This window comes from Asterias rubens, chromosome 8 (assembly GCF_902459465.1).
Source record: "Asterias rubens chromosome 8, eAstRub1.3, whole genome shotgun sequence".
Lineage (NCBI taxonomy): Eukaryota > Metazoa > Echinodermata > Asteroidea > Forcipulatida > Asteriidae > Asterias > Asterias rubens.
In genome coordinates, this window is record NC_047069.1 from 19,355,522 (window position 1) to 19,369,522 (window position 14,001).

The following is a 14,001-nucleotide window of genomic DNA, read 5'->3' on the forward strand; positions in this document are numbered from 1 at the left end:
TCTCTTCCAGCCACCCCCCCCCCTGATCATAATCTTTGTATGACCATGAAAATGTAGAAAATTGTGAACTCCCCCTGAATAACAATGCTTCTGTCCAATTAAAAAGCTGGGCATCAAGGAGGGGGATCAGACACCCCTCTGGCCGAAATGATGTCTTAATACACTAATAAGTTTAAGAGGTTTGTATTTTACGAGGTGTTTGTACCTTTGCGGAGCCGATCTGGTCCTTCCTGAAGGCCTCCAGAGGGATAATAAGCTGATCCTTGGCATGTTCCAGCTGGATAAACAACAATCAAACATGAGAAAAGATGAGTTAATCTGACCATGAGCCTAACTTATTGAACGGTTGTCAATGTAGTACATATTAATAAGAGATGTTAAATTTGCATCGGGGATAAAGAATATTAATTTTGGTTTTTACCCATGAGATACACCATGGATAAAAACCAAAATTAATATTCTTTATCCCTGATGCAAATTTATATCTCTTATTATCGTTGCGGTACCCGCTGCCAAAACAGGATTGGAACTGCCTCTAGCTACCGGGCAACTTCGGTAGTCTAGTTGGTAAGACACTGCTCTAGAATTGCAAGGGTCGTGGGTTTGAATCCCACCCGAGTACCATGCATGTGATATTTTTTCACAGGACTCGGGAAAAGAACTGAGTACTAACACACATCGGCGTGAGGGTAAAAAAAAATAAATCATAATAGTAATAATAATAATAATTTGGGGGGCTAATTGTCCTTACTCACAGCTAGAGCTGATTGCGAAGGACGCGGCTACAATGTGTTCGAGAAGCAGGCATGCAAGGGCGCATTCAGCTGCCAGCCACATCAACCCATTATGACCACGGAGCACAGCCAAGATCAAAAGTGTTTAATTTTTTCCTGAGGGAGGAAAACCGGATAGTCTGGAAAACCCTCGTGGCACAGTAATACCAACGCACAACTCAACTCACATTATGGCCCCGACCAGGAATCGAACCGGGGTCACCTTGGTGAGAGGCGAGCGCTTTACGCACAAGCCAACCGTGCCACCAAGTGTACACATTGTAAACATTCTGAACTGGGCATGATCCCCGGCAGTTTACAATTGTTCAAATCTTACTGGTGCCTCCCCAACCCCTCGAAGAATGATCTTGATAAAAACAATGTTCTTGACAAAAACAACGATATTGATGAACTCAACATAAAATCATTGATTGAATGTAACAACTAGATTGGGGATAAAAAAAATTTATTTGGGGTTCTCTTAATTTCTCTAGTGTACACATTACTAGAGGTGAAAAGCACTCAGTGTATTTCGATTACTTAAAAAAAACCATCCAAGGCATTTTTCTCTGGTTGGATTTGAACCCACAACCCACTCAAATTCTAGCTCAGAGCCCAATTTCATGCTCTGCACTTACAGCCCATAAAAGCACTCGCTCTACAGGACGCCGTATGTGCAGAAGTCTATAGCATGCCGCGCAATGAACAATGGGCTGATGTCTTAACGACTTCATGTATGCGCATACACACAGTACAGTTGGTTGCCGCCAAGTTGCCTGTAACAAAATGCCACACGTGACAAGAACTTTTATCAAACCTTAATATAGGCCTAACACCCACAATAAATTTGTATTAACACACACCCCACCCTTTCCAAGCTCAACCCGAGCTCTACTTCTCATCAACCCTTCCCCTTAATTTGACCTTCCGGTGAGCTAACGGCATAGGCCTTATTGTACCACGGGACAGAACAGACCAGTTAATGTGACTCAGTTAAAATGTCAACAGCTAAACAGGGTATGTCACGCCGACGTCACGGCCAGGAGTATCCTCATGTTCTGTCTGCAGTAGGCTAACGAGATTGCTCGACAGTGGTTATTTATCGACTTGATGAATCATTTTATGCACTTGACATCTGTGTTTCTCATGTTCGATGAATTAAAGGGACACATTGTCTTTGGATTTGAAGCTTTGGGATACAAACAGGCTTGTTATACCTCTGTGCAAATTGTGAAGTTTGATTGGTCGAGAACCAATCAAGTGCCGTGCAACAAATACGCATGTATCATGGCTAATGATGCGCGCTACGCGTAATGCACAGCGCGCCGGGTAACATGAAAAGTGATGTACACCCGGTGTACATCACCTTAATCGTTCCCGTCGTTGGTCGATTTCAAGCGCTGTGCGAAACACACTCGGGTTCGATTCACAGGTGAAGAATTGTTTCTTGTTTGAACTGTTCATCTGCTTATTAAACCATGATTGAACTATGGATTGCTCCGTCTTAATAATGTTTGAAGATGACAACAGAACTTCGAGAAGAGGAATAACAATGTTACTAAGGTATAACAAAACAATTGTTGCACGCTGTGACTGGGGTCCATGGGTTTTGTACACCCTCGGTGGCAAATGGCACCCTCGGCTTCGCCTCGGTGCCATTTTCTCCCTCCGGTGTACAAATTGCCATGGATCCCGTCACAGCGTGCAACAATTGTATAATGTGCTACCACACCTGGAATTACACAGGAACAACAGAGGCCATGTTGCCTTTGTTGCTGATAGTCTTGGCCTTGGTGCAGGTGCCCCTTCAAAATTTGCCACACTCTTTGAACTTTTCCAGTGGAAGTGCACTTTAAAAATTACAATAGTACACGGAAGGGATAATATAGTGTTTATGGTTTATTTACTTTTGGACCCAACATTTTTTTAAAGACATTTTCTGCTATTAACAAAGATAAGCAGGATACCAGTACCATATGGAAATATGTATGGGACAATGGTATTTTGGCCGGTCACATTATTCTGGAAAGCACAATTGTTTTGGCTTGTCCTATTTTTGTGTGAATATGTAGTTCTATGAAATCAAGCCATGGTTTTTTTTTCCATAGAAATTCCCATTGACAGCTTTATGGTTTGTCATAAATCTACAAGACAGATTTTAGTTACTATGAAACAGAAGTTGGGGTCAAAGGTCATTCAGTGGTACTCAAGGTCATTTGTATTCTCCTAGCCTACACTTGTTTCCAGAAATAAATACCAGAGTCATTCCCACAGGTGCTCTATGAATCTCAAATATTCAGGTGTGGGCAGGAAATGATTTGGTCCATGAATTTTGCATTGCAAAATATTCAGACTGAGCATGTATTGTTCACTAGGAAAGCTATTAAATATTGAGAAACAAATAATGACTTTTGAGTGGGTTGGAACTGTTACCTTCTGTCTGTCTGTGTGGCACTTTGCTGGTCTATACAAGAAAAATCCTTCTTTAGTGGGACCCTAAAAATAGGCTAGGACGGGGCTTTTCCTGGTACTACACAAGTATGTTTTGGGGTTGATAAGTTTGGGTTGCACAAAGATTTACTTACTGCATTGTACAGGGGGATTTGAAACAATGGTCTCCAGTTTAAAGTGCCAGCACTCTACCAATTGAGCTATCTAGCCCTATATGTATGTTGGCGGTCTCAATATTTTCTCAATATCTTTATTTGGGGTGCCAGCTGCCTTTTAGAAGCCATACAACTGTGTTGTTTTCTTTGATTTCTTAAACAATTGGACAATGATGATTTTGTTTACAGGAACTAACATGTCAAATCATTTGCGAATATGAAGATTCATTCATACACAGGAAAGTAGATTTTATAAATAAGGCATCTGATGCATATCCTATTAATTAATCATATATATGTGTGCTTAATTTAGTTTCTACGAATCACCCAACTGAAGCCTCACTTGGGTCATTGGCAAGTCAGGGGTAACCTACGCATATATCAAGGTTCACCCCACTGAATAGGAGAAAACCGAGCATCGGCCTCACTAAAAAAAAAATGTAAGTCCTCAAAATATTACATTCTAAACAGATTTGAGAGCCCCCAAACAAGAGATACATGGTAAAATGTTGGCAAAATTGTGAGCTACATTAGGGGTTGTTGACTTCCAACTCGATGTATTTTGGATGGCATAGACCCTGAAATAAATGGTTCTATTTCCCAAGAGGTGTAGAGACATTTTTCAAGATTGATGCTCGGACATTTGGGAACTTACACAGGTGTATATTGGTGTTTATATTTTGGAGGGAGAATAACTCGACAGGCCCTAGGACTCCCCATATCAAATTAAGATGATAGAAGTTCAAGAGTCAACAAATAATTTCCCTTTTACTGTAAAACTCTGTCTCCGACTTCTAAGCAGCGAACCTGAAAGGCATACATGTAGGTTTGATCTCTTTTGCTCGGTGACATACAACATACATGAATAAAGATCACATTCCATGGAGAGTGGGCATTTGGTAACATGAAGCGAGTAAAATTACCACTGATACTGTCAGCGATACAATGTGAGTTGGCAAAATTCAAAAGTGATGACACAGGCAACCAGGTCCAGGAAATCAGAATAGATTTTCAAATTTTGCATCATGGATAGAGAATCCATTGCTTTTTGCCCTTACGAAATTGTGTATTAAGCACAGCATACTCATTTGCGTGTATATCACTAGGGTGGGATTGGAATGCTATAAACCATTCTCGTTATTCTTTCCACATAATATTCTTCTGTGAAGTAAAACAGTTTCACCCCCCAAATTTGAATTTGAGAAACGTTATGTTAGAAAATTGTTGGGGTTGAACAAAGAATTGACTAGAGTGGGACTCGAACCAACGACCTCCGGATTAACGTGCCGGCACTCTACCAACTGAGCTATCTAGCCCTATATTGGCGGTGTCCCTATTTTGTCAATATCTTTGTTCGGGGGTGCCAGTCAGAAGCCATACAACCGTTAACTGCCGTGTAGCCAGGGATCACACCCAAATTACGATACAACCTGGGAAGCGGCAGCTAGGGGATCACCTTAAGGGGATGCGACTTTTTGTTTCAGATATCAATATAAACCACAAGGGAAACTGACTGGGTAAATTTGTAAATGATTTTTGGGGTTGAACAAAGAATTGACTAGAGTGGGATTCGAACCAACGACCTCCGGATTAACGTGCCGGCGCTCTACCAACTGAGCTATCTAGCCCTATTGGCGGTGTCCCTATTTTGTCAATATCTTTGTTCGGGGGTGCCAGTCAGAAGCCATACAACCGTTAACTGCCGTGTAGCCAGGGATCACACCCAAATTATGTTACAACCTGGGAAGCGGCAGCTAGGGGATCACCTTTATATTGATGTTAGAAAATTTTCTCAGATTGTGTATTCTGCCTGCGTGGACTAAATTACTTCAGATCTATAAATAAAAACCAAAAAAACGCTACCTCCGTGGCAGGCATGTCGCGGGGCATTGTGGGTAGGACGGTGGAGGGCGCTATTGTGTGTGTTCGTGTGTGTGTGAAAGTCTTAGCATTATTGCCTTGCGGCATAGGGAATATGCAAATTAGTCATTCGACTCTACCGGTAAGTAGAGTGAAGTAGACTGAAACTTTTATATTATCAGTTCTATTGTATTTCTACATTCATCAAATATTAAAACAATTGAATGGTTCTGAAAACCAACAAATACATTCCCTTTAAGACACAGGGTAAGCATAATAAGTACAAGGTGCAACCAAATGTTTTTTAATTTGATATCTGAAAACAACAGGAAAAGGGCGCGGTTGTGGCACAGTGGATTATTACTTGCTCCAGGCATTAAAGAGAACTGACCACACCCTCTGGTTAGACAGGCCGGCCTGTAAGTGACTCTTGCCCCCTGTCCTTTATAAGGATTATTTTAGCCCATGATTTTTATCATCTATTATCGTGAGTAATAAACCTCTCATAGACTGAACTCTGAAAGTTATGAACAGAAATTTATCACGAAAGACCTCATATTATGTTTGAAATCTAGGATTAAAGAGGGTATGTGTAGTGGGCAGTGGGTTCATCTGCAACTGAGACTGAAAACAATGAGTTATCGAAACTTCTTTTCATCTTCTTCTCATCTTGACAATCTTACCATGCGATCTCTCTCATCTTCTATTGATGCAATAAGTCGCCCAAACTCCTTCAGCGATTGAGCTGCAATTCGAGACAGAAGAAAAAGAAATTTATGTTATTTATTGATGATTTTAAAGGGGTGGAAGGATTTTTTAAAAAAAATTGTTTTCATGTGTGAAAAAAATCGCCCTAAAACAAGGGCAGAAGGCAGCTTGTGGTAGGACGAGATGCAAGTAAAAGAAAGACAATTTAAAAGATGAGAAGACAAGCCCCAGTTACCCTGGCCTTTACCTTTGCGCTCCTTCAAAAGTTTCACTTTCTGACTTTTAATTGGCAAGCCCTTTGCAAAATGAGAAATCCCCTCTCAAAGTAAAATTTGCCTTCATTAACCCAATGGTATTTAATATTTTAAAAAAATGGTTTAAAAAACAATTCTCAGTGTCTATTTTTAGGAAAATAATTGTTATTATATCAATTTTATGTTAGATACCCATGATATACCATCAACTGTCAGTCACAAAACAATGATTTTTCTAATAAAAATATATGAATACATGATAGCTATTAAAATCTGCCCTATTTTCTTACGTTAGTATGGGGTCTGGGTACAGTGCAATAATGTTATCAAGTGGGCAAATAATTGTTATTTAAAGATTTTGTTAATTGAACTTAAGTGTAACATGATAATGTTAGTCACGTGTAATGTCAGTCACGTGTAATGTCAGTCACAACATTGTAAAGTCAGTCATGTTATTACACGAGTCAACATGGTCAATGGAAGACATTTAGAACAGTGGATGGGCAGATTATATTTTGTCTATTACTCACAATGCACTCCATTTAAGGCACATTATTCATCTTGAATGTTTTCATTGATCGAAGTACAATCATGACAATGTAAAAGTAATTCTAGGCAATTGTGTTCTTTTTAAATAGAGGCATAATTATTTCAATAATCTAATACTACATATTATACAAGATAGTAAGGAGGATGTCAAAGAGAGCCAGCAGAGAGGCGAGGGCTGAGTGCAGGAAAACATCGAAGAAAGGAGATTGTATGAGGCACAAAAGGAAAGAAATGCAGAAGTTGTACAGGACTGACCAGAAGTAACTATGAACCGAGAGATGTAATGAAAATAGAAAGAGGGTTTTGAGATGTCACCATCTGAAGAAGCAGAGAGCAGCACTAACATCTGATCCATCTCCTTCAAAGTTGGGGATACTTTTAAATTTATGAGAGAAGGCCTAGCATCACAAGGCCACGGAGGGACACGTCCAGGTGAGGGCTACACTTAATTGTCACCAGGAGCACATTGCCACTTCCCTTTGGGCTGAAACAGAGTTCTTCCCTTCAAAGTCAGTAAGAATATTCGCACTGGTATCGTCCACTGGTAGACAGGCCGGTAGAGCAGGATGCACTACCTTCCCAACTTTTTACAAAGCAATTATGGTTAAATGCCTTGCTCAAGTGCCATTACCAGGATTCAAACCCACACTCTCCTGCTGACAACACCAGAGCATGGGTCCAGTGACCAAGACCACTCGGCCACAGCACACATAGATGGACTCGATGGATACAGAGTGCTGTTTTGTGGAGTAGTGATTGCCAATGTAAAGTTAATGAAGCTGATCAGCTACTCCACCAAGCTCTAGATTTATAAAGTAGTGTTAAGGGTGGGGATGGTTCAACCTAAAATTATGTCTAGTTTTAACATCAATGTGGTAACCAATTTCTTAGAGCCTGATCACAATCTGACAATGTTAGTGTTCGGTTTGCTGTGGTAACTATTTTGGTTGTTGCTAAGTACATTAGTTTGGCTCCTGAGGCTCCTGAACCACACAATTTTCTTAGCGATAGTTTAGTAGATACCACATGGTGTACTGCAAGTTGAAACAAATTGAATAAATAGAATCTTTTATACCTGACCATGAAGTTTGCTCCTCACCAGCTAGGATGGAAGAGTACATTTAAATATTTTGATTACAATAACATCGAAATATTGAAGTCTTATATAGCGCCATACCAAACAAGGTACTTAAGGCTCTGAGTATATACAAACTTTCAGAAAGATTGCAGTAATGAATTCTGAGACCCAATAATTTAGCACTTTGGGGGTTTTACAAGATGCTACGGCGCATACAGCAGCCACAGCCAGGAACACCAGGGCGAACCCCTTCTCTTTTCGATAAGTGCACTGGTTCTTTTACATGCGTTACACAACACATGGGGCCAACGGCTTTATGTCCCATCCGAAGGACAAGGTAAGTGTCTTGCTTAAGGACACAAGTGTCTCGGCTGGGGATTCGAACCCACACTCTGCTGATCAGAAACACCAGAGTTTGAATTCGGTGCTCTTAACCACTCCCCCATGACACACAATATGGTAGGCATGAGTTCTCAGCAGTCATGTTAAATATCCCAATGCTTGAACATTATGAAATAGCAGTTTTATACATGATGTATTTTCTTCTCTCAATTCTTTCTAGCATACTTTTGGGGCTGGTTTTTGTTACCGTTACTACAACAGATGTTATGAAAATGAATGCGTAATGTCAGTCACAATAGTGTCAGGCACAAAGGTTAATTTGCATATGTGTTAAAAAATAAGTTTATCCCATCACTACAAGTGTTAATTACCCTAATTCGACAAAAAAGTCATATTGGATTTAGATCTGTAGCACTTCAAAATTGAAGAGAAATTTAAAAAAACATTCACAACACGTTTGTTTTTTGCATCGTTTTTTTTTTCATGTCAGTATGTCAGTCACGACAGTATACAACCCCCCCCCCCAGTTGGAGGGTAACTTTCTTTGTATTCGCAAAATTTGTACACTTAGCAGCTAGCTATACACGGTTTGTTATTATCAAACATACATGTACAAGATAAGTGATACGTGCATACATTAAAAAAAATATGCGTTTGTTTTTTTCAAAACAAACAGACTATAAAAGCAATTCAGACTGCGTTAATTTTTTCTTTAATAGCAGATATTTGTTTCCCCTGCTTAAAGCCATTGGACCCTTTCGGTACAGAAAGTTCACAGATTTCCAAATAATTTACAGGGTTTACAGAAGGTAATAGTGAAAGACTTCTCTTGAAATATTAGTCTATAAAATGCTTTACTTTTTGAGAAAACGGTAAAACAATATAAATTGAATTACGGATTTGTTATAAACACATGTCATGACACGGCGAAACGCGCGAAAACAGGAGTGGGTTTTCCCGTTATTTTCTCCCGACTCCGATGTCCGATTGAGCCTAAATTTCCACAAGATTGTTATTTTATATATAAGTTGTGATACACGAAGTGTGGGACTTGGACAATACTGTTTACCGAAAGTGTATAATAGCTTTAACAGTTGTACGGAATCAAGTCTATTTCCAACTCCATGATTGGTTGATAATGAAAGACATTACCAAGGGCAATCAAACAAATAATCATCTTTTTCTTTCTTATTTTGTACATCTCAACTCTCCATTATTGATTTATTTTTGACACACTTTGACCACGGAAAAGGACCACAGAACATCTACATACACAACGGGATGATATTACAAGACAGGTCCTGCACACAGTGCACAGTGCATAACGAACGATGAATAGTAATTATGTTAAAAACCTTGCACATAACACGGTGTATTCCGAACACTCAAGTCGTACACAAATGCACAGTTGGACAAATTACAGGGACATGTACACTCGCGACTGATTTCGTCCAGCAATTTTAATTCCGGCTGAACATGTTCTGTGCACACTGAATGCAACTGAGTTGCGAGTGATGATTTTAGAGTCTAGCAAAACACATTTTGTGTTGCATTGTGAATTGTACATGTTAACTAGTCTTCACAGTTGGTGTATCTCAACATATGCATAAAATAACAAACCTGTGAAAATTTGAGCTCAATCGGTCGTCGAAGTTGCAAGATATTAATGAAAGGAAAAAAACACCCTTGTCGCACCCTGGTCACACGAAGGTGTGAGCTTTCAGATGCCTGATTTCGAGACCTCAAATTCTAAAACTCTGAGGTCTCGAAATCAAATTCGTGGAAAATTACTTCTTTCTCGAAATTACGTCACTTCAGAGGGAGCTGTTTCTTACAACAATTTATACTATAATCCTCTCCCCATTACTCGTTATCAAGAAAGGTATTATGATAATAATTATTTTGATTAATTACCAATAGTGTCCACTGCCTTTAACAACTAGACCTTGAGAATTCGGGTCAACAAGATGGCCAATTCAGGATCTGATACTCACCCTATGAATCATGGCCATATTTACATGGGTGATCATGTACTACAGTGTACCCCTGAAGTGGTTTTGACCAGGAGATTAGGCACCCACAAGCAGGGTATTAAGGCACAGGGGTTGATTCCTAATTTAGGACTAGTCCAAGGAGATATAAAAAAACGTTTGTGTCCTAAATCAGGACGAGTAACATGGGTGATAACGTACTACGATGTACTCCTGACGTGGTTTAGAACAGTAGATTAGGCATCCACAAGCAGGGACCTAAAAACACTGGGGTAAATTTCATCAAGAGTTAAGACTAGTCTTATCTCAAGTTACTCATCTGAACTTAGAACTAGCCATACATTTCTAATATCTCCTAGGACTAGTACTAACTCTTTGTGAAATCGACCCCAGGACACCTTTTGTACAATGTACATGTAAATTGTCAAAGACCAGTATTCTCGGTTGGTGTATCCCAATATTGACAGTGTATGCTTAAAATAACAAACTTTAAACATTTTGGCTCAATTGGTCATCGAAATTGAAAGAGAATGATGAAAGAAAAAACACCCTTGTTGCACAACTTTGTGTGCTTTCAGATGCATTTAATAAAAGGCTTCAGGCCTGAAGTTTTTTATAGTCTGAGTGAAAAACTATGTTACTTTTGCTCGTTACCAAGTAAGTTTTCATAGTAACAATTTATTTGAGTAATTACCATAGTGTCCAGTGCCTTTAACCTGCATACACTGCATACAGCACAGTAACTGGCACGAACTGTTTACTTTCATTGATTAGATTTTACTACAATATAATTTGCAGCATAATGTGCAACTGCAGAGTTCTACACGGTGCCTTCGACTGTCTGGCTTAGAATCTGGCTAAGGCTCTGACTTGGGCTCTGTCTGCCTGTCTGAAGTCCCAGGTTCCCAAACGCACACACTTTCATAATATCTGATTGCGCCTAAGCCTGGCCTAAGTTAGTGCCTGTCTAAAGACCCAGGTTACCAAAAGTACACATTTTCATAATTTCTGATGGCAATAATCATGGCCCAAGTTAGTGGTTTTGAACAACGGTCTGAACCTGTATACCTGAAGGCCTTCCTCCAAATTATATATATATTTGTTATTATTAGGCAATTCTAAAATTTGTATCATTTCATAACTGTAACATGTAGTTTGTTTTGTTTTTGTTTACAGTTCTTGTCAAGGCCATTTTAAGGCCCCTTTTCATCATCAAAAGCTAGAAAAAATGTAGCTGCCAATTTCCATAAATAAGAAAAGGTTTGACATGTTTTCTTCGGCTAAACTGTGTACAAATCATGCCTGCATGAAGTCAAGGCTCAGTTGCTCTTTTGTAAACAAGTCTGTATTGACACAATTCACCTGAAGTCTTTCCCACAACAAATCTTGATTGCTAATTTTTTAAAGTCAGATGTGAGTTACTTTGTAGTGCATTTTAGGCGTATGTTAGACACGTACCCATGTACCATATCTTATGCTTTTTTAGTTTCAAAATGGCCGTCCATAAGAAAAGGGTTCTCCCCATGTTGTTTTCTTTTTCAGAACTGCGGGCAATTCTTAACCCAAATTTTTAAATTTTTGGCCTAAGCACACTAAATTGGAAAACAAATCTGCAGAATGTTTTTACTTGGGGTTTATCTTTGATTTTAAAACCCCTTCTGTGCGATGTTTGACATTCTAAATGTAAATAGTTTTATCTTTTGATCCCTGGCTACAAATGTATAGGACAGTTACAGGTTGTTTGACTTCAGACTGGCACTCGCACCAACAATAAATTAAATAGGGAGACTGCCAATATTAGGGCTAGATACACTTGTAGCCTAGTCGGTGAAGCTGGAGATCGCTGGAGATCGTTGGCTCAATTTCTGCTCTAGTACAAGTTTCTTTGTTTAAACCAAAATAACCAACAAAGTAAAAGTAAAAATGTGGGAGGTAAAGACTTTTCCGTTCTGTGTTTGTTTTTCAAATGTGAGTTTCACTTTGAGTAAAACAAAAACAGGCTTTATCTGAATGTGTTTTTGTAACACCCCCTTATGGAGTTTTGGTAATGAGAAAAGGCCTAAACTTTACGAGGCCAGCAGACAGCTACTTCAAGGTGTGGGCTACAACACTCAACTATTTAGGGCTGTGGACCCGAATCAACTGCCAATAGGGGCACATTGCCAGCCGACTCCTGGGGCTGAAACAGGGTTACCGTCCACAGGGATGTACTAATATGCCAGGCGTGGGTGTCATCCACCAGGAGCCTGTCTGTAGCACAGTATGTACTCAAACACATACTCCAACTAATGTTATTATATGTGTTGAAGAACTGTGTGCTAAAGTCCATGCTCAAGTCTGAGAATGTGACTGCAACAACATTATGATAATGTGTGGCTCGTCTGGAATTTGATTCTCCTTGGGGGGAAAGGGAATTTTATTTCCTTAGAGGAGAACACTTCCAGTAGAAATCAAAATGTCTTGCATTGAATCAAGGTCAAGATCAGGAAAATGGCAGACAAGAGGCAAGGTGCAGTGTAATCCCATACAGCTATTAGACCTTTGTCATGCTGCCTCCATCTTCCTGGTCATGTTCCTTGTATCGAATAACAATAATGAATGCTAATAATCATTATGCAAATAGGAACCAGACTGTTTTGTTCTTCCAGCCTCGGATTGGTTACATTGATATCAAATGGGGGAGGGGGGGGGCCCAAGATGGCTGCATAATGATAAAAGTCTAATGGTCCTAGAACGAACTTTGGACTTGCAGTGTTCCAATTTGATGTCAAATGAAATATTTGATGTCAAATGAAATATTAGATGTCCAACTTCCTCATCAACTATGCTTTGAGATTTAATTTGATTATAAATGGATTTTTTTTTAGGTTAAATTAGTTTGTCTGGTATGCTTCGTTAGTGTTTTAAAGGGGGTGGGGGGGAGGGGTCGTGAAAAAAATGCTCTGCCTGTCAAAGGGAAAGTATAAAGCAATTTGCATCACTTTTTTCGACTTGTTGACCATGTTACACTTCATTATTGTGCTTCAATAACTATAATTGATTTTGTAAACTGACAAAAACGTCAGAGAGAAAATGTTCCTGATTGCACAGTAGGGATTTTAAAACCAAGATAAACACCATGTAGAAAACATTCCAAAAGACTTGTTTCAATTCAGTGTGCTTTGTGACAGCTAAACATACAAAAATGTGGGTCCAGAATGCCTCACAGTTTTGAAAACACCTTGAGAGAACCCAGGCAATGAGTGATAAACTTTATAATCCAGGCCTGGAATTTCATCTTTCAGAGGACAAGGCCACTTTCAAATTGCATTAAAGACACTGGACACTATTGGTTATTGTCAAAGACCAGTCTTCTCACTTGGTGTTTCTCAACATATGCAAAAAATAACAAACCTGTGAAAGTAGGATTTGAAGCTTTGCATGGTGGAAATACGATATAGAAAGGTTTGCGGTAACACCATGTAATGACTATCTCTAATGAGTTGGGGGTGGTTCTGAAAAGAACCGCTGGTTTCAACTCGACGTTTCGATCAGTATGCTCTGATCGTCTTCTGAAAGCTTTCTGCTTTCTCCAGAAGACGATCAGAGCAGAAAGCTTTCTGCTTTCTCCGAAGACGATCAGAGCATACTGATCGAAACGTCGAGTTGAAACAAACGGTTCTTTTCAGAACCACCCCAACTCATTAGAGATAGTCATTACATGGTGTTACCGCAAACCTTTCTAAACCTGTGAAAATTTGAGCTCAATTGGTCGTCGAAGTTGCAAGATAATAATGAGAGAAAAACATCCTTCAGATGCTTGATGCTTGATGCGTTCAGATGCTTGATTTCGAGACCTCA

The 14,001-nt window shown here is 39.4% G+C and overlaps 1 protein-coding gene across 1 annotated transcript in view; it reads right to left on the bottom strand.

Annotated features, from left to right (window-relative positions):
* The window catches only part of LOC117293977 (rho GTPase-activating protein 26-like), an 89,943-nt gene that overhangs the window by 47,085 nt on the left and 28,857 nt on the right, over window positions 1-14,001 (bottom strand). Inside the window, 3 exon segments of the mRNA XM_033776491.1 lie at window positions 206-277; window positions 5,923-5,984; window positions 7,826-7,852. Coding sequence (XP_033632382.1) covers window positions 206-277; window positions 5,923-5,984; window positions 7,826-7,852 — 161 coding nt within the window.